Genomic DNA, 21,781 nt, shown 5'->3' with positions numbered 1-21,781 from the left:
CACAGAGCTAGCAGCAGCAGCATCCCATAACAAACACACAACAACACTAACTCTAACTGCTTTGGGTACATTCGTCTGCGTTGCCCCAGGGATGTTTCAGCGTTAACAGCATTTATTTTTTTTTGTGCAGTGTGCTTAAATTGTTGCATGGAGGGTGATGCTGTGTTCTGCAAATGTGTTGATTTTTTTCTGTGCTTTCTGAAATGTTGTCTATGTGCATTCGTTGTTTTTGTTGCATTTGTGCATACAGAGTAGTTGTTTGTTGTTTGGTATGCATGTGTGAACACATGCATGTGAATGTAACTCAGTGAATTCATTGTGCTGTGTTTTTTTGTGTGTATCCCAGTCTTGTTTACTAGCTGGGGGAGGGGGGGGGGGGGGGGGGGGGGGAGAGGAGGCTGTGTTTATTAAGGTCACACCGTGGCAATAGTGGAGGAACCGATTCCCCCCCCCCCCCCACCCCCCACCCCACCCTCGCCCTCTTCTCCAACCCACCTACCCAGGCTGCTGGTAAGAGAACTCTCCGTGGTGCTGGAAAGAGAAAAACACACACAGTGAGTGCAGTGCGGCCATATAAAGCAGATAAATAGACAGAAAGACAACAGTGAGGCAGAGGGGATGGGGGGGGGGCAGAAAGATACTAGTAGAGAGAGAGAGAGAGTCAGGGAGGCAGAGGGGATGGGGGGCAGAAAGATACTAGTAGAGAGAGAGAGAGAGAGTCAGGGAGGCAGAGGGGATGGGGGCAGAAAGATACTAGTAGAGAGAGAGAGTCAGGGAGGCAGAGGGGATGGGGGGGCAGAAAGATACTAGTAGAGAGAGAGAGAGAGAGTCAGGGAGGCAGAGGGGATGGGGGGGGCAGAAAGATACTAGTAGAGAGAGAGAGAGAGAGTCAGGGAGGCAGAGGGGATGGGGGCAGAAAGATACTAGTAGAGAGAGAGAGAGTCAGGGAGGCAGAGGGGATGGGGGGCAGAAAGATACTAGTAGAGAGAGAGAGAGTCAGGGAGGCAGAGGGGATGGGGGGCAGAAAGATACTAGTAGAGAGAGAGAGAGAGAGTCAGGGAGGCAGAGGGGATGGGGGCAGAAAGATACTAGTAGAGAGAGAGAGTCAGGGAGGCAGAGGGGATGGGGGGGGGGCAGAAAGATACTAGTAGAGAGAGAGAGAGAGAGAGAGAGAGAGAGAGAGAGAGAATCAGGGAGGCAGAGGGGATGGGGGGGCAGAAAGATACTAGTAGAGAGAGAGAGAGTCAGGGAGGCAGGCAGGAGATTTGCTGGGAGGAAGGAAGGTAGAGTAGGCGTGTTCTTTGTGATCCGTGCTCATAAAGCCTGGTCTCATCTGCTGAGGCTAGTGGAGTGGATTTCTGTGTTGATGAGAGAGACAGCGGAGAGATGATCCGTCTGAACACCCCCCTGACACACACACCGCTCTGCTTCTCAACTACGGATACTAACTGCATCTGAGGGTCACACACAACCGGACAGCCAAGAGTTCATCGGATCGGTTCAGACAGAAACCCACCAGGAGCCGCCGGAGTGTGTGTTCAGTCTGCATGTCAAAAGGAGTGTGTGATGCTGGTAGGGTCTGTCTATGTGTGTGATGCTGGTAGGGTCTGTCTATGTGTGTGATGCTGGTAGTGTCTGTCTATGTGTGTGATGCTGGTAGGGTCTGTCCATGTGTGTGATGCTGGTAGGGTCTGTCCATGTGTGTGATGCTGGTAGTGTCTGTCTATGTGTGTGATGCTGGTAGGGTCTGTCCATGTGTGTGATGCTGGTAGGGTCTATCCATGTGTGTGATGCTGGTAGGGTCTGTCTATGTGTGTGATGCTGGTAGTGTCTGTCTATGTGTGTGATGCTGGTAGGGTCTGTCCATGTGTGGGTGATGATGGTAGGGTCTGTCGATGTGTGTGATGCTGGTAGGGTCTGTCGATGTGTGTGATGCTGGTAGGGTCTGTCCATGTGTGTGATGCTGGTAGGGTCTGTCGATGTGTGTGATGCTGGTAGGGTCTGTCCATGTGTGTGATGCTGGTAGGGTCTGTCTATGTGTGTGATGCTGGTAGTGTCTGTCTATGTGTGTGATGCTGGTAGGGTCTGTCCATGTGTGTGATGCTGGTAGGGTCTGTCTATGTGTGTGATGCTGGTAGGGTCTGTCCATGTGTGTGATGCTGGTAGGGTCTGTCTATGTGTGTGCTGCTGGTAGGGTCTGTCTATGTGTGTGATGCTGGTAGGGTCTGTCTATGTGTGTGATGCTGGTAGGGTCTGTCAATGTGTGTGATGCTGGTAGGGTCTGTCCATGTGTGTGATGCTGGTAGGGTCTGTCTATGTGTGTGATGCTGGTAGGGTCTATCCATGTGTGTGATGCTGGTAGGGTCTGTCCATGTGTGGGTGATGATGGTAGGGTCTGTCGATGTGTGTGATGCTGGTAGGGTCTGTCGATGTGTGTGATGCTGGTAGGGTCTGTCCATGTGTGTGATGCTGGTAGGGTCTGTCCATGTGTGTGATGCTGGTAGGGTCTGTCCATGTGTGTGCAGATGAGTGTAAAGCTGGCTCCTGGGTTGGAGTATAGCATTGTTTGGACAGGGGCCTTGGGTCTCTCTGGCTACCCAGGGGAGGGAGCACTGGCCTGGGCATCGACAGGCCTCGCTACCCCCTGTCACCGCCTTGGCCCTGGAGGACTCCTTTGAGCAAGCCCAGCTGTTGGGAGCGTACAATGGCTACTGGGCTTCCCTGTGGATTGAAGTGGCTTTCTGTACACGTGCTCCGAGATCTGTCTGAGTTGTTCTGCGTCTCGCACTGGACCCACCTGGAGAACATTGCTTTGGCCCTCCTCAAGCCAGCAGGGACACAGCTCTACTGTAAGTACCACCACACACACACACACACACACACACACACACACACACACACACACACACACACACACACACACACACACACACACACACACACACACACACACCTTTCCCTAGCAGTGCCATTGAGTTAATAGGATTTACCTTTGTTACCTGATCCTCTGTATAATGAGTGCGCCGGCAGTGACATTTTTTTGACACCGATCGAGAACATCCCCTTCTCCCGTGTGACACCGTTGCCTAGATACGGACATAGTGTGCCGCTGTCATTTCTGTTTTGAGAAAATTGCAGCTCGGAGAACCAACAGCTGCAGCCAACGAGAGGAGAGGGCTGAGAGGAGAAGGGGAAAGAGGGGATGTAGGTTAGCGTCAGAGCTGCAGCCAACGAGAGGAGAGGGCTGAGAGGAGAAGGGGAAAGAGGGGATGTAGGTTAGCGTCAGAGCTGCAGAACAACGAGAGGAGAGGGCTGAGAGGAGAAGGGGAAAGAGGGGATGTAGGTTAGCGTCAGAGCTGCAGAACAACGAGAGGAGAGGGCTGAGAGGAGAAGGGGAAAGAGGGGATGTAGGTTAGCGTCAGAGCTGCAGAACAACGAGAGGAGAGGGCTGGGAGGAGAAGGGGAAAGAGGGGATGTAGGTTAGCGTCAGAGCTGCAGAACAACGAGAGGAGAGGGCTGAGAGGAGAAGGGGAAAGAGGGGATGTAGGTTAGCGTCAGAGCTGCAGAACAACGAGAGGAGAGGGCTGGGAGGAGAAGGGGAAAGAGGGGATGTAGGTTAGCATCAGAACAACAGAATAGATTGAGAGCTTCTCCAACAGATCCAAATAAAATAAAATAAAATGTATTGGTCACATACACATGGTTAGCAGATGTTAATGCGAGTGTAGCGAAATGCTTGTGCTTCTAGTTCCGACAATGCAGTAATATCTAAGAAGTAATCTAACCTAACAAGTCCAAAACTACTCAAAACTTATACACACAAGTGTAAAGGGATAAAGAATATGTACATAAAGATATATGAATGAGTATGAATGAGTGATGGTACAGAACGGCATAGGCAAGATGCAGTAGATGGTATAGAGTACAGTATATACATATGAGATGAGTAATGTAGGGTATGTAAACAAAGATTTATCTGATTTGAAGAGAGGAAAGAAAGAGAAAATATGTGTAAGACCAGAGGAGGACAAACGGCTGCAAGGTTTCATTGAAAAACAATGTGATAAACGAGCTGAGTGCAGCGATGCAGGTTCACAGGGATTACAGAGGCTTAATTCAGCTCCAGTAGAGTTTTGAATCCTGCAAGAGCACTCTGTGCCTGAGCACCAACGATAAACTTAGACTTTGATGTACATTTGTGCAGTATTAACAGCTACAAGTTGTAATTATACCACTGCCATCTGTCTCTTGTCTGTCTGTGACAGTGATTCAAAACTGAGTAGTCTCTGTAGCGAACCGGAACCGCCTGCTCCACATGCAGTTAAACCCACTAACCCCAACACCCAGGTTATTCATGGAGAGACAGAACCGACTGCTCCACATGCAGTTAAACCCACTAACCCCAACACCCAGGTTATTCATGGAGAGACAGAACCGCCTGCTCCACATGCAGTTAAACCCACTAACCCCAACACCCAGGTTATTCATGGAGAGACAGAACCGCCTGCTCCACATGCAGTTAAACCCACTAACCCCAACACCCAGATTATTCATGGAGAGACAGAACCGACTGCTCCACATGCAGTTAAACCCACTAACCCCAACACCCAGGTTATTCATGGGGAGACAGAACCGCCTGCTCCACATGCAGTTAAACCCACTAACCCCAACACCCAGGTTATTCATGGCGAGACAGTATATATATATATACATCCACATAAACAAACACACACACACATATATATACAGTACAGTATATATATATATATATATATATATATATATATATATATATATATATATACATACACACATAAACACACACACACACACACATTCACTCCCTCAAACAGCATGGTATACACTCTGCATCTACACACACCTACCGGTACACACACACACATTGAATCCCACAACACATCATTAGATGCTCAGTGGTGTGGCTGTAAACAGTGTTAAATCAGTGATGTGTTTGAATGTGGCTGTAAACAGTGTCATGTTCAACGTTCATTCTCCTCACTTGAGAGCAAGAAATCAAAGGGATCGCAGTTGATCTGACGTCAGGGGAAAGTATTTTTTTCAATGGAGCATTCCAATTCACGCAGCTCGTCTGTGACGCACAAGTGTTTGTGGAGGAATCCTATAAAGAATCATATTTTTTTGAGAATCAGATAAAAGCACAAGCCCGATCATTTGATCAGGAATCGCAGCAGTTCTTTGTGTAAATCCAGGAATGCACATAAATGCGATCAGTACCACAATGTGTGATATCCTGTGTTCGTGGTGCATGACTCTAAAGGATTTCTCAGTACTGTTGTTGCCCTAAAGCTACTGTGTCATTTGGTTTTCTTATTTCATCAGTAAGTTCTTTATCAATGGAAGTCATTTATCAGAGAGTGAGAAAACAGTTAGGACAAAAACCGACTAGATAGTGGACCCCTCCAGAATTGTTTGTGCGCTTGAGTATTTTTACAGGGACAGTGCACATTAATCAACGTTTCAGTAAAAGTGCCGGTTTTAGCCAGCCGGCTAATTTTCAACCGCAGTCCCAGGGTTTGCATTGTACAGCTCCGGGGATACTGATGAAACTTCGACCAACAACTGCCACAGATACTAACAACCCTTTACAGGCAACAAACCCAGCAGGCCACCAGACACAGCAACCAGAAACCAGCCACCAGATACAGCAACCAGAAACCAGCCACCAGACACAGCAACCAGAAACCAGCCACCAGACACAGCAACCAGAAACCAGCCACCAGACATCAGAAACGTCACTGAGCCACGATGTCATTAACATTTCTTTATTATGCTTTCCAGAAGGTTGTCGGATCGCTTGTGAAGAATGATGAGCTCCAAACAGGAAGAAACTCTGAGGTTTGTCCAGTATGTTGAAGATAGTGGACTAAGAGCCTACAGCGGGCTGGTCTCTCAGAACCTGGATGTTGAAAATAGCGGACTAGGAACCTACAACGGGCTGGTCTCCCAGAAACTGGATGTTGAAGATAGTGGACTAGGAACCTACAACGGGCTGGTCTCCCAGAACCTGGACCACGGCAGGAATGAGAGGAACAGGGTTTACCTACAGGAGAAACAGGACAAGAAGAGAAATCAGGAAGAAGCCATAAAAAGGTAGGAGTCTTAAAATGCGTTCATACACCTACAGGACACTTTGAGAAATGATCCACACGTACAGACTGGTCATGCTTGTCTATAGATGTGAGATGTTGCGTCATACTCGTGAGGTCTTCTCACAATAACGTGCCATGTAACAAAGCATCAGAGAAAGTCCTTATAATACACACCTCACCTCAACACACCCACACCTCACCTCAACACACCCACACCTCACCTCAACCCACCCACACCTCACCTCAACACCCACACCTCACCTCAACACACCCACACCTCAACACACACCCACACCTCAACACACCCACACCTCAACACACCCACACCTCACCTCAACACACCCACACCTCAACACACACCCACACCTCAACACACACCCACACCTCAACACCCACACACCTCAACACACCCACACCTCAACACACACACACACACACCTCAACACACACACACACACACCTCAACACACACACACACCTCAACACACACACACACACACCTCAACACACCCACACCTCAACACACCCACACCTCAACACACACACACCTCAACACACCCACACCTCACCTCAACACACCCACACCTCAACACACACACACACCTCAAAACACACACACCTCAACACACCCACACCTCAACACACCAACACACCCACACCTCACCTCAACACACCCACACCTCAACACACACACACACACCTCAACACACCCACACCTCAACACACACACACACACACCTCAACACACACACACACACACACCTCAACACACACACACACACACACACCTCAACACACACACACACACACCTCAACACACACACACACACACTTCAACACACCCACACCTCAACACATCCACACCTCAACACACCCACACCTCAACACAAACACACCTCAACACACCCACACCTCAACACACACACACACCCACACCTCAACACACACACCCACACCTCAACACACCCACACCTCAACACACACACACCCACACCTCAACACAAACACACCTCAACACACCCACACCTCAACACACACACACACACACACACCTCAACACACACACCCACACCTCAACACACCCACACCTCAACACACACACATCCACACCTCAACACACCCACACCTCAACACAAACACACCTCAACACACCCACACCTCAACACACACACACACACCCACACCTCAACACACACACACCCACACCTCAACACACCCACACCTCAACACACCGCATGCTTGTCCAGTTATACCTAGATCCACTAATACATTGCATCCCTGTAAAGTCACAGGTTTAAGTTGATGCATTGTACCAAGGCAGCCATGGATGTTTTACCATGCCATGTAACCAGAGTCTTCAGATGTCCCCTTCATTCTGATTTGAAGCCATGTCTTGGCTGCGTTGGTCAAATGTCATTACCTGACTTGTTGAGTCGTCACACATACTGCAGAGAGGAAAGAGTCTGTGTAATGTATGTGTTTCTTGTGTGTGTGTGTGTGTGTGTGTGTTAATGGGTTGTGTGTGTGTGTGTGTGTTAATAGGTTGTGTGTGTGTGTGTTAATGGGTTGTGTTTGTGTGTGTGTGTTAATGGGTTGTGTTTGTGTGTTAACGGGTTGTGTGTGTGTGTGTGTGTGTTAATGGGTTGTGTGTGTGTGTTAATGGGTTGTGTGTGTGTGTGTGTGTTAATGGGTTGTGTGTGTGTGTTAACGGGTTGTGTGTGTGTGTGTGTGTGTGTGTGTGTGTGTGTGTGTGTATCTCTTTGACTATGGCATATTGCCATATTTTGGGGTGCCAGTGGGTTGGCGCAAGCCTCTCTAGGGAGTAGAGTTAATTTGTCACTTCCTGACTTATTTAGGACTTGTCCTTGGCTAGAGGTTGTCCCTGCCTGCTCTACTTCTGATATGGAGAGTAGTGTTAGGGTAGCCTGGTCTACTTGTGATTTGGAGAGTAGTGTTAGGGTAGCCTGGTCTACTTCTGATATGGAGAGTAGTGTTAGGGTAGCCTGGTCTACTTCTGATTTGGAGAGTAGTGTTAGGGTAGCCTGCTCTACTTCTGATTTGGAGAGTAGTGTTAGGGTAGCCTGGTCTACTTCTGATATGGAGAGTAGTGTTAGGGTAGCCTGGTCTACTTCTGATTTGGAGAGTAGTGTTAGGGTAGTCTGGTCTACTTCTGATTTGGAGAGTAGTGTTAGGGTAGTCTGGTCTACTTCTGATGTGGAGAGTAGTGTTAGGGTAGCCTGGTATACTTCTGATGTGGAGAGTAGTGTTAGGGTAGCCTGGTCTACTTCTGATTCGGAGAGTAGTGTTAGGGTAGCCTGCTCTACTTCTGATTTGGAGAGTAGTGTTAGGGTAGCCTGGTCTCAGGTCTGTTTGTGTCGTATAGCCATAGGACCATAGGACTTGGCAAGATAGCACAAACAGATGACAGCGGCCACAGGAGCACAAACAGATCTGGGACCAGGCTAGAATTAGGGGGATTGTGATCATAAAATCGATGAATGAGCCCACGTTCACTATTGGATATAAATACACTAAGTGTGTGGTTTGTGTATAGTTGTTTTTAACATAGGACCTATCAACAGAACTATAGGCAAGGTTACACTGTCAGGCCCTGGCCATAGAGAGGCTTTTTATTCTCTATTTTGGTTAGGCCAGGGTGTGACTAGGGTGGGCGTTCTATGTTCGTTTTTCTATGTTTTTCTATTTCTTTGTTTTTGGCCGGGTGTGGTACTCAATCAGGGTCAGCTGCCTGTCGTTGTCTCTGATTGAGAACCATACTTAGGCAGCCTGTTTTCCCGCTATGAGTTGTGGGTAGTTATTTTCTGTTTAGTGTGTGTTGCACCTGACGGAGCTGGTTCAGTTGTGCCTTTTGTTATCTGGTGTTCAGTTATATTTAATAAAATGCCGAACATGTACCACGCTGCACCTTGGTCCTCACCTTATTCCACCAACGACAATCGTTACATACGTGTTAACTGGGTAATGATGGAAGATATGTGATCCAAAACTCAAAACCAGGCATACAAAGTCGGTCATTTCAGTCGTTTGATACATTGTGTTTATAAAACAGTCCTACAAAACGTTGGAACATCTTGCAAATGTTTTTTTGTCCTCTTTCGCTCTCTGTCCCGATGAAAGCGAATATGTAGCGGCACCACGTGGGCATCTGAAAGCTCAGCGAATAGCAAGCGGGCGCACCACGTGGGCATCTGAAAGCTCAGCGAATAGCAAGCGGGCGCACCACATGGGCATCTGAAAGCTCAGCGAATAGCAAGCAGGCGCACCACGTGGGCATCTGAAAGCTCAGCGAATAGCAAGCAGGCGCACCATGTGGGCATCTGAAAGCTCAGCGAATAGCAAGCAGGCGCACCACGTGGGCATCTGAAAGCTCAGCGAATAGCAAGCGGGCAGCACGTGGAGACCACAAGCCTTGGTTGTGTGTCAACAAGTAGGCGCTGTGGAGTCGAAGTGTGTGGTTCGCCAGTGATAGATCATAGCAGACTCCGTGGATATAGAGCTGGTGGGGTCTGCGTGTGTGTGTCTGTGTGTGCTTTCTAATGCTACATGCCGACAGTGGAAGGAGAGTTCCGCGACAGATTCCCTTTCTACATGTTGTCAAAGTCTCTGCAACATCTGAGAGATATGTTTTCAGAGCTGCAACAGTCATCGCTCATCAGCTGTGGCATCAATGATGTCTGGTTACCTTGTTATCTTAAACCTCGTAGGGTATTGATGGCTTTCACCTGAGAGCTGTACTACAAAGCAGGCTCAATGAGTTAGCCAGCTAGCTTTGATAAATAACCACAAATAACTATTGATTTTCTGATTCAATAAGAAAACTAAACTTAGATATGTTTTTTTTTTAGTTGTTGAGTCAATTATACCGTACCCATTTCAAGTATATCTTCAAAACAATAACTTGTAATATTTCAGACTGTTTAGGCACGTTTAGCTGGCTAACTCATTGAACCTGCTTTGTGGTATACCCCACTGGTAAGCTCTGCAAATGTTGTTGAGATTGTTGAGTGTATGCAGAGCCTTAAAGCTTATGGTCATTCAGTCACTTGTTCTGATAGTAAAGCTGACTCCAACTGCAGTTGACTCCTAATATTATAGAGGGGTGTCAGCTGTGTCCTTTTTTTCTATTCGTTATCTGTATACTCACGACACTGTTTATACGAGTACATGTCTATGAGCAAATTCTATTTGAGCAAGTCCACGTTTTCAAGCGCAAAATCCTAGGTCCTTCAGTCATATGATGTAACGTTTTTTTTGTTATGGAGTGTAGAACAAACTCGTATAACTTTTCACTCAAAACACACGGCAAAAGTTAGCACACCAAAAAGCGAGTCTGTCATCCTAACTCTGTGTCGATTCCATGGGAGGTGAAAGTGATATCTAGTGTCCCGATATTTCTCTAGCCGTCTCTCAGCTGTTGTCAATGTAAAATATTAATGCCCAGTAGCTAGAGGAAGAATATGAAATGATAGCTGGATTTTTCATGAGGCCTATTAGTAGGTCAATGAGACAACCCATTTTTACAGTAGCTGACGGAGGGAGAGAGAGGTGAAAATAGAGAGAGAACAGGAGACCGAAAGAGAGGAGGGGCAGAGAAAAAAAACCCTGTTAGAAGGAGATTAAGTGTGAATTGCTTGCTAGCAGGAGATGTGTTCTGCCTGGTGACAGCTGGAACAGCCACAGGCCAATCAGATCACCACGTCGGTTTGAGTGAGGAGGTTCTTCCTGCGTGTATTGCCATCCCATTGGTGTTTTCCTTGTATCTGAAGGAGTAGTTATTCACACACACAGGGATATACACACAGGGTTGTAGCTGGGTAGTTCTGGTTCTGGGTCAACACTTGAGTCTCCGTTTGAACGCACAATACAACACCAACAAACAAACTAACTGTGTGTGTGTGTGTGTGTGTGTGTGTGTGTGTGAGGAAAAAGTCTGTGCATATCACTGTGTTTGTTGTCTCACACACACACACACACACACACACACACACACATACATAAACCCAGTTCTATCACTTGTTGGTGTCGTGTTGTGCGTTCCATGTCCCATAAAGACTCAAGTAGCCTATTTACACAAAACCAGAACTGCCCAATGACAACCCTCCGTCCAACTGTTCCAAGTGCACCTGTGATCTGTGGTCCAGCCAATCACTGGTAAATATCCTATATATAACTCCACCAGTTAAACACTTGACATTAAGTACCACCCTGTTCATGTAAAGCCACATTTCCATATTTCCTGGACGTTTTTTTCAAATTCTAATGTTATTGCGTAGGTTCATGTTATTACGTAGGTTCATGTTATTACGTAGGTTCATGTTATTACGTAGGTTTATGTTATTACGTAGGTTCATGTTATTATGTAGGTTCATGTTATTACATAGGTTCATGTTATTACGTAGGTTCATGTTATTACGTAGGTTTATGTTATTACGTAGGTTCATGTTATTATGTAGGTTCATGTTATTACATAGGTTCATGTTATTACGTAGGTTCATGTTATTACGTAGGTTTATGTTATTACGTAGGTTCATGTTATTATGTAGGTTCATGTTATTATGTAGGTTCATGTTATTATGTAGGTTCATGTTATTATGTAGGTTTATGTTATTACGTAGGTTCATGTTATTATGTAGGTTCATGTTATTATGTAGGTTATTATGATAATTTCTGCAGACTTGATTAATTAAAGTGCAAAAGCTACGTGATGTGATTTACTACATGGGGAAAACAACTCCTGCCTTTCAGAGACCAGGTTTAGTGTGTTTTATGATTTAAAAAAAGAACAATATAAAAGTTTGCAAAGAGAGTGTTTTGAAAATGTCCACTGTCTGGGCTACATAACATCAGCTAGTGCAAATCTCCTCTGGGCACCAGGCTTAAACAGGAATACACACGGAGAGCCGTGGGATTTTTCTTTCTCTTCCTGATCTTGAAAAAATGCGAGTTCAATGCCACATCTATCATGGGTATGACTGGTAGCGCTCCACTGTCGTGATTGATGCCCTGAGGTCTTGGGAATCCTCAGGTGATATGTGTGATAAGTTTGACAGCTGGAGGACGGTAGCCGTTATATGTCAGCACTCAAGGGAGGTCTGCGGGTTAAGGACTACAGATGGGAGTTTGAGACTTGGGAGTTGTAGTCTCCTGAGTATGTTTGAGGTGTGCACGCGTTTGTTATGTGGAGCAGTCCGGAGGCTGGTTTTGTGTCTGGTGTCCGTGGATACCCAGTTGCTAGGCAAAGTTAAGCCCCTGACCAGTGACCCCCCCAACCCCCAGCTCAGCAGCTGGCTCAGAGTCAGTGGGAGTCAGCAAAGTCTCACACACACACCCAAACACCTCCGCTCACCCACAACCACCCATCCAAGCACTTGTGAGCACAAATCGTCACTTAAATGTCACAACTACTTTTTTATTTGGACTATAGTATTGATTTATTGTATGTCATTACTGGATAAACTCTGGGACTTAACCCCACAGGGTTGAACTACATGTTTGAGTTGTACTTGAGCGCCAACTGAGAAAGATGCACTGAGAAGGAATTACATATTCAACACAGTGTGGACGACGCACAGCAGTTTCAGTGGCCACTGTGTGAGTTGGTGTGTGCATATGCAAAAAGTGCCCTAGTTGTGTTGTTGGAGAGACAATAGTTGTTTGGCTATTTTGTTTTGACGCTAAATGACGCTAAAGTCTCCACCATTTGGCAGTGAGAGTCAGAAATCTACTCTGTACTCTCTGGCCAGTACAGTCCTGTGACTGTCAAAAGCCCCACCCTGCCACAACAGCCGCTCTATTCAGACCAATCATCCTTGTATTTAAAGGGGGATTGACGGTGGCTGGAGTGGGGGACTTCCAATCTGTCTCTGGGCCTCTGGGTTTTGGGAGCGCTGAGCTAACCGTGCGCAGAGTTAAACACAAATCAATGGCAACCCACAGAGAGATTTTCTCTCGGCTGATTGGCACCAATGTGGTTCTCATTATTGGTCGCTTCCATCATTTGAGCCTTCACAAAGAGACTAGGTGCATTATCACACACACACACACACACACATCCCAGTAGACCACTGTGTGCTATTCCAGAGGGAAGGACTGATGTTTTAAGTTTTTTAAAGCTGGAATCCTTCATGGTGAAACAGCCACTTCTGTTAGAGATATTACAACAACCAAGAAGTTAGTGCAAACAACAAACACAGAGTTTTCCCCTCTGACGTCATCGCACGTGTGATAGAAGAGTCCAATATGTACAGATTGTTGTTGTACCATGCTGCATGATAAAACAATAACCAATATGTACAGATTGTTGTTGTACCATGCTGCATGATAAAACAATAACCAATATGTACAGATTGTTGTTGTACCATGCTGCATGATAAAACAATAACCAATATGTACAGATTGTTGTTGTACCATGCTGCATGATAAAACAATAACCAATATGTACAGATTGTTGTTTTACCATGCTGCATGATAAAACAATAACCAATATGTACAGATTGTTGTTGTACCATGCTGCATGATAAAACAATAACCAATATGTACAGATTGTTGTTTTACCACGCTGCATGATAAAACAATAACCGATATGTACAGATTGTTGTTTTACCACGCTGCATGATAAAACAATAACCAATATGTACAGATTGTTGTTTTACCATGCTGCATAATAAAACAATAACCAATATGTACAGATTGTTGTTTTACCACGCTGCATGATAAAACAATAACCAATATGTACAGTTTGTTGTTTTACCATGCTGCATGATAAAACAATAACCAATATGTACAGATTGTTGTTTTACCATGCTGCACGATAAAACAATAACCAATATGTACAGATTGTTGTTTTACCATGCTGCACGATAAAACAATAACCAATATGTACAGATTGTTGTTGTACCATGCTGCATGATAAAACAATAACCAATATGTACAGATTGTTGTTTTACCACGCTGCATGATAAAACAATAACCAATATGTACAGATTGTTGTTGTACCATGCTGCATGATAAAACAATAACCAATATGTACAGATTGTTGTTTTACCACGCTGCATGATAAAACAATAACCAATATGTACAGATTGTTGTTTTACCACGCTGCATGATAAAACAATAACAGCGGTGGGCCATTGGCGCTGTTTCCCCCTAATGCAGATTCCACCTTTAAAGATACATCTTTGTCACAGTAACTAACTACATCTGTTTACTCTTTTTGAGTGTTATGAAATTAAATAAAGACAGTCGCACACTCTATATTTAAGCAAAAAGGCCAGAGGAGGTGTGGTATATGGCTAATATACCACGACTAAGGGTTGTTCTGACGAAGCAACGCGGAGTACCTGGATACAGCCCTTAGCCGTGGTGTATTGGCCATTTACCACAAACCCCCTGAGGTGCCTTATTGCTATTATAAACTGGTTACCAATGTAATTAGAGCAGTAAAAATACATGTTTTGTCATACCCATGGTATACGGTCTCATATACCATGGCTGTCAGCCAATCAGCATTCAGAGCTCAAACTACCCAGTTTATAAATATATTTAAAGAAAAGCACATTTTTTGGTCCATTAAAACAACATCAAATTGATCAGAAATACAGTGTAGACATTGTTAATGTTGTAAATGACTATTGTAGCTGGAAACGGCTGATCTTTAATGGAATATCTACATAGACGTACAGAGGCCCATTATCAGCAACCATCACTCCTGTGTTCCAATGGCACGTTGTGTTAGCTAATGCAAGTTTATCATTTTAAACAAGGCTAATTGATCATTTGAAAAGCCTTTTGCAACTACTGTATGCTAGCACAGCTGAAAACTGTTGTTCTGATTAAAGAAGAAATAAAACTGGGCTTTAGACTAGTTGAGTATCTGGAGCATCAGAATTTGTGGGTTCGATTACATGCTCAAAATGGCAAGAAACAAAGGACTTTCTTCTGAAACTTGTCAGTCTATTCTTGTTCTGAGAAATGAAGGACTTTTCCTAGTGACCCCAGACTTTTGAATGGTAGTGTATATATAAACTCCCAGTAATTTATTGGGTAAAACACAGACGTTTCAGCATCACTGTGCCTTCCTCAATAAGCATTTATGCCGAAACGTTGGTCCTTCTTCTGACACCACCTGGTCTAGAGGTTCTGGATGGCAGGGAGCTCAGCCTCAGTGATGTTCTGGGGCGTGCGTACTACCCTCTGTAGCGCCTTGCGGTCGGATGCTAAGTAGTTGACATTCCAAGCAGTGATGCAGCCAGTCAAGATGCTGTCAATAGTATAGCCATTCGTCATGTATCATAACAAACATTTCTCTCTCTCTCCCTCTCTCTTTCTCTGTCAGGATGGGCGAAGAGGTGGTGACCGAGGAGAAGCACCTGCACATGGGCTCCATGACCATGCCAGCCCCCCCGCAGCCTGCTTGCGGGCCGGGCTTTGCCGTGCGCTCCCAGTCACTACACTCGGTGGGCGGGGGCAGTAACGATGGTGGGGAGGAGGAGATGGGCAGCCCTACCTCCCGTAAGCAGCCCCCACCCAAACCCAGGAGGGACCCGGCTACCAAGCTGAGCATTTCCTCTGAGACAGTGGAGCACAGCCCCACCTTGGTCTGCAGGGGCTGCAGGGTAAATTCGGATGGTAAGTGTTGAACAACGAGACTAGATACGCAAACATAGCCTGTAACTCAAGTAGCTAGGGGAAGACAGGCCTACTAAACCGCTATGAGAGATGCTACTTAACGCACAACTACGCAAACAAACAAGACCATTATGCAACAACCAACAATCACAGGAAAATACTACACAACTACAACAAATAATGATGCGTACCATACAGCTAAGAAAACAAACTACACAGCTAAATAATGCTGTGTACCACACAGCTAGGAAAACAAACTACACGACAACACAAAACTAAGCCAACATTCTATTCAACTACAGAAAAAAACGACCCAATATGCACCGGGTGGTGTACACTGAGTGAACAAAACATCATGAACACCTGCTCTTTCCATGACATAGTCTGACCACGTGAAAGCGATGATCCCTTATTGATGTTATTTGTTAAAACCACTTCAATCAGTATAAATGAAGATTAGGATTGTGTATGTGTGACATTCAGAGGGTGAATGGGCAAGACAAAAGATTTAAGTGCCTTTGAACAGGGTATGGTAGTAGGTGCCAGGCGCACCGGTTTGTGTCAAGAACTGCAACGCTGCTGGGTTATTCACACTCAACAGTTTACCGTGTATCAATAATGGTCTACCACCCAAAGGACATGACTTAATTGTGGGAAGCATTAGAGTCAACATGGGCCAGCATCCCTGTGGAATGCTTTCGAAAACCTTGTAGAATCCATGCAGTCTCTAAGGGCTAAGCTGTAAACAAATTAAACGTCAGCAGCAGTGAGATTGAATGAGCCGAGCAGCCAGAGTGCAGTGTACACGAGGTTGAGTGCAGTGTACACGAGGTTGAGTGCAGTGTACATGAGGTTGAGTGCAGTGTACATGAGGTTGAGTGCAGTGTACATGAGGTTGAGTGCAGTGTATATGAGGTTGAGTGCAGTGGACATGAGGTTGAGTGCAGTGTACACGAGGTTGAGTGCAGTGTACACGAGGTTGAGTCCAGTGTACATGAGGTTGAGTGCAGTGTACATGAGGTTGAGTCCAGTGTACATGAGGTTGAGTGCAGTGTACATGAGGTTGAGTGCAGTGTACATGAGGTTGAGTGCAGTGTATATGAGGTTGAGTGCAGTGTACATGAGGTTGAGAGCAGTGTACATGAGGTTGAGTGCAGTGTACATGAGGTTGAGTGCAGTGTACATGAGGTTGAGTGCAGTGTACATGAGGTTGAGTGCAGTGTACATGAGGTTGAGTCCAGTGTACATGAGGTTGAGTCCAGCCATGTGGATGAACAAATCAAACATTGTCTTCTAGTGAGTGTGGCTCTGCTCAGGTCATTCAAACCCACTGCTCCTGATGGCCATAAATGATGTTTATGTAGGCCTACATTTATTTTCAGCCCAGGTGGCCAATGTTTGTTATAATCATTGGATGTTGGATGTGCGTACAGACTTTTATTTCATCATAGGGAGTCCTTTAGGGCCATGGGGCTGCCTTCAGGGCCATGGGGCTGCCTTTAGGGCCATGGGGCTGCCTTCATGGCCATGGGGCTGAATTCAGGGCCATGGGGCTGCCTTCAGGGCCGTGGGGCTGCCTTCAGGGCCGTGGGGCGTCCTTCGGGGCCATGGGCTGCCTTCGGGGCCGTGGGGCTGCCTTCAGGGCCGTGGGGCTGCCTTCAGGGCCGTGGGGCTGCCTTTAGGGCCGTGGGGCTGCCTTTAGGGCCGTGGGGCTGCCTTTAGGGCCGTGGGGCTGCCTTTAGGGTCGTGGGGCTGCCTTTAGGGCCATGGGGCGGCCAGTAGCAGTGCGTAGGTAAAATCACTGGGGAAGCCAGTGAGTTGTGATAATTGTGTTGTTTACTCTATAACCTGTTAGTTCATATGCCTTGACACTGTGATATATACGGTGCCTTCGGAAAGTATTCAGACCCCTTGAATTTTTCCACATTTTGTTAGGCTACAGCCTTACTCAAAAATGTATTCAATGTTTATTTCCCTCATCAATCTACACACAATACCCCATAATGACAAAGCAAAAACACGCAAATGTAAAAAAACAAGACAATAATGAAATAGTACATTTACATAAGTATTCAGACCCTTTACTCAGTACTTTGTTGAAGCACCTTTGGCAGCAATTACAGCCTTGAGTCTTCTTGGGTATGACATTACAAGCTTGGCACACCTGTATTTGGGGAGTTTCTCCCATTCCTCTCTGCATATCCTCTCAAGCTCTGTCAGGTTGGATGGGGAGTGTTGCTGCACAGCTATTTGCAGGTCTCTCCAGAGATGTTCGATCGGGTTCAAGTCAAGGCACTGGCTGGGCCACTCAAGGACATTCAGAGACTTGTCCCAAAGTCATGTCTTGGCTGTGTGCTTAGGGTCGTTGTCCTGTTGGAAGGATGAACCTTCGCCCCAGTCTAAGGTCCTAAGCGCTCTGGAGCAGGGTTTCATCAAGGATCTCTCTGTACTTTCCTCCGTTCATCTTTGCCACTGAAAAACACGCCCACAGCATGATGCTGCCGCCACCATTTTAAATGTATTTAAATGTATTTAACCTTTATTTAACGAGGCAAGTCCGTTAAGAACACATTCTTATTTACAACGACGGCATAGGAACAGTGGGTTAACTGCCTTGTTCAGGGGCAGAACGACAGATTTTGACCTCGTCAGCTTGGGGATTCAATCTAGCAACATTTCAGTTACTGGCCCAACACTCTAACTACTAGGCTACCATGCTTCACCATAGGGATGGTGCCAGGTTTCCTCCAGACGCGACGCATTCAGGCCAAAGAGTTCAATCTTGGTTTCATCAGACCAGATAATCTAGTGTCGCATGGTCTGAGAGTCTTTAGGTGCCTTTTGACAACTCCAAGCGGGCTGTCCTGTGCCTTTTACTGAGGAGTGGCTTTCGTCTGGCCACTCTACCATAAAGGCCTGATTGGTGGAGTGCTGCAGAGATGGTTGTCCTTCTGGAAGGTTCTCCCATCTCCACAGAGGAACTCTAGAGCTCTGTCAGAGTGACCATCGGGTTCTTGGTCACCTCCCTGACCAAAGCCCTTCTCCCCCGATTGCTCTGTTTGGCTGGGCGGCCGCTCTAGGAAGACTATTGGTGGTTCCAAACTTCTTCCATTTAAGAATGATGGAGGCCACTGTGTTCTTGGGGACCTTCAATGCTGCAGAAATGTTTTGGTACCCTTCCACAGATCTGTGCCTCGACACAATCCTGTCTCGGAGCTCTATGAACAATTCCTTCGACTTCATGGCTTGGGTTTTGGCTCTGACATGCACTGTCAATGTGGGACCTTATATAGACAGGTGTGTGCCTTTCTAAATCATGTCCAATCGATTGACTTTACCACAGGTGGACTTCAATCAAGTTGTACAAACATCTCAAGGATGATCAATGGAAACAGCTCAATTCCGAGTCTCATAGCAAATGGTCTGAATACTTATGTAAATAAGGCATTTCTGTTTTTTTATTTTAAACATTTGCCCAAATTTCTAACAACCTTTTTTCGCTTTGTCATTATGGGGTATTGTGATGTCATTATGGGGTATTGTGATGTCATTATGGGGTATTGTGTGTTGATTGCTCAGGCTTTGTATTTATTTAATCAATTTTAGAATAAGGCTGTAACATAACAAAATGTGGAAAAAGTCAAGGGGTCAGAATATTTTCCGAAGGCACTGTATGCCTAAGGCCAAGACAATAAGAACACACAGTGGCAGAATAAATTCAACCACACCTTTGTATCATCACAAAACCGGAGAGCAACCTCTGTCTGGTGAAGTCCACAAAGCATATTGCATGTAACGAACAGTTACATGACCTACAGCATGGTCTAACAAGTTAATGTTTCTGACATTTTTGGACCATGAAACAACTATTGATTTCCAACCACGTCGAGTCTCAAAGAAAACAGGAGCTGCCTCCCCTATTCCAGCACTATTTCAACTTCAACATTTAAACATGATCAAAACACCTCTGCTTAGTCTAATACAGTGACAAGTAAAATATAACAAAAACGATTTAGTCCAGTCAATGTAATCTATATATGATGTGGCTTTCCATGGTTCTGGTGTGTGTGTGTGTGTGTGTGTGTGTGTGTGTGTGTGTGTGTGTGTGTGTGTGCAAGTAGAAAAAATATGTTAACTCAGTATCACACTGTCATACTGTACACTTTTAGTTTTTGTTGTCCTAGGCTACCTGGCTAAAATGCTTGCTCGCTAGCCTAACTTCCTTTCATGGGCAATGTTAGCTAGTTAACATTAGCCTTCTACATCTAGCTACATGTTGAACTTCCATCCTCTCAGTCCAGGGGCACAATTTATGAATTCATGGTTGGATCAGAATTGTCGTTATAGTCATTGGCCAGTACGGAGAATTAAGCAAAACCACAAGGCCAAATCCCTATCTCTATCCATGGCTAATTTAGGAAAGGGAAATGTTTTGCTAGCCAGACACCGGAGGACAACAACCCAATAATTCAAGTTGTTTCTGTCAATCACGTATTTCTATCGATGCGATGTAATAGGAGTGAAGCCAAATCCAAACTCGTTTCCCTTGACACTTTTTTTTATGGTGCGCCAGGACCAATCACAGTTGAGCTCACTCAGTTTAGCTCAACGATGATTGGCTATTAATTTTTTTTTTTTTAAATATCAAAGGAGGCCAAATGCTCTCTGGCTTCCGTTGCCTTCAATGCTACAGGCGGCAACAATGTCATACTCTTTATGACCAGACAGCATCAGATACATGGCATACACATACAGTAACAGAGGGGCGCTGTTTCTCTCTCTCTAATGCTTTCTCCTGTGAGATACATTCATCCTCTTGCGAATTGAAGGAAAATTATGAAACACAGAGAGAAAGATAACTTTTTTTCTTGCTGCATTTTTGGTGAAGCCTGTCTTCCCTTGGCATCCATGAATACACGCCTGGGGGGCTGCCTGCAAACATGGGACTGCTGGTTAGCAAGATTTAATTTGGGCCTTCTCCTCTCCACATGGACATGGCGCAGTTCTAGTATCTGTGTTCTACAGTATCTGCATTCTGCGTTCTACAGTATCTGCATTCTGCGTTCTACAGTATCTGCATTCTGCGTTCTACAGTATCTGCATTCTGCGTTCTACAGTATCTGCATTCTACAGAATTTGTGTTCTGCATTCTACAGTATCTGCGTTCTACAGAATCTGCGTTCTACAGAATCTGCGTTCTACAGAATCTGCGTTCTACAGTATCTGCATTCTACAGTATCTGCTCATCTGTTTTCTTCGTAAAGCTTTTTAAAAGCCCGCAAAGACCTTTTTACATATGGCAAAGGAATTTGCGGTCACACCTGAAAAGAGAACAGGGTCAGTTTCCTGATAGCTTAGGCTTATGTGTGTTTTAACATGATGCATCTTTCCTACAAACGGACGGAGATGTCAAATACGTTTCCCAAAAACATCACGCAGAGAGAAAGGTTGCTAAGTGCGTTGTGTGTCGATACCGATAGGATCGAAAGAAAGGAAGCGCTGCTCTCGGATCAGTTTTCTCCATTCAAATCTTTCCTTAAACACTATAATTATTTCCCAATACTGACAACAGATCAGCCCCTAGAGAGATATTCTCACATATACGGCTGCAAATATTGAGGCGGCTTATTCTAATGCTTACCCAGTAAAAACTGCACTAATACACCAATTTGGCACCTCATTGCACACGTTGTCACACATGATGAAATATGTTGAGACAAATTACAGACAGTAGCCTACAAGTAGCTAAATAAACCTCAATTGATTAACATGGAATGTAATTCAATGGGATTGAAATAGATTACTGTTTATATTTGAATGCAGAGTCATCTCGGTTTTCATTTGAAGTTATCTATTTTTTTTAAATACGTCCCTTGTTAGTATTAAATTGCAAAGACATTCGCAACTTTGTATTTGACTGTCAACTTTGTTCTGATGTTATCGCAGTCACATAGACATGTTTAGCGGAGATCTTCTGTGTATGAAGTGGACAAAAAAAAAGC

General features: G+C 45.3%; 1 protein-coding gene across 2 annotated transcripts in view; it reads left to right on the top strand.

The window, feature by feature from the left end:
- The first annotated feature begins 1,178 nt into the window (after window positions 1-1,178).
- Window positions 1,179-21,781, top strand: part of LOC110508232 (uncharacterized) — a 34,140-nt gene continuing 13,537 nt past the window's right edge. The window contains exons 1-3 of one of the 2 annotated variants that reach the window (XM_036966882.2): window positions 1,179-2,849; window positions 5,821-6,132; window positions 15,487-15,779. In XM_036966882.2, coding sequence (XP_036822777.2) covers window positions 5,846-6,132; window positions 15,487-15,779 — 580 coding nt within the window. In that variant the 5' untranslated portion in view covers window positions 1,179-2,849; window positions 5,821-5,845. The remainder of the gene's footprint in view (window positions 2,850-5,820; window positions 6,133-15,486; window positions 15,780-21,781) is intronic. The other variant, XM_036966883.2, reaches the window with a different exon arrangement.

Source organism: Oncorhynchus mykiss, chromosome 28 (assembly GCF_057628025.1).
Source record: "Oncorhynchus mykiss isolate SJ-2025 chromosome 28, ASM5762802v1, whole genome shotgun sequence".
In the NCBI taxonomy this organism is placed as follows: Eukaryota; Metazoa; Chordata; class Actinopteri; order Salmoniformes; family Salmonidae; genus Oncorhynchus; species Oncorhynchus mykiss.
The sequence above is the reverse complement of the archived record's forward strand: the minus strand, read 5'-3'. Positions and strand labels throughout refer to the sequence as shown.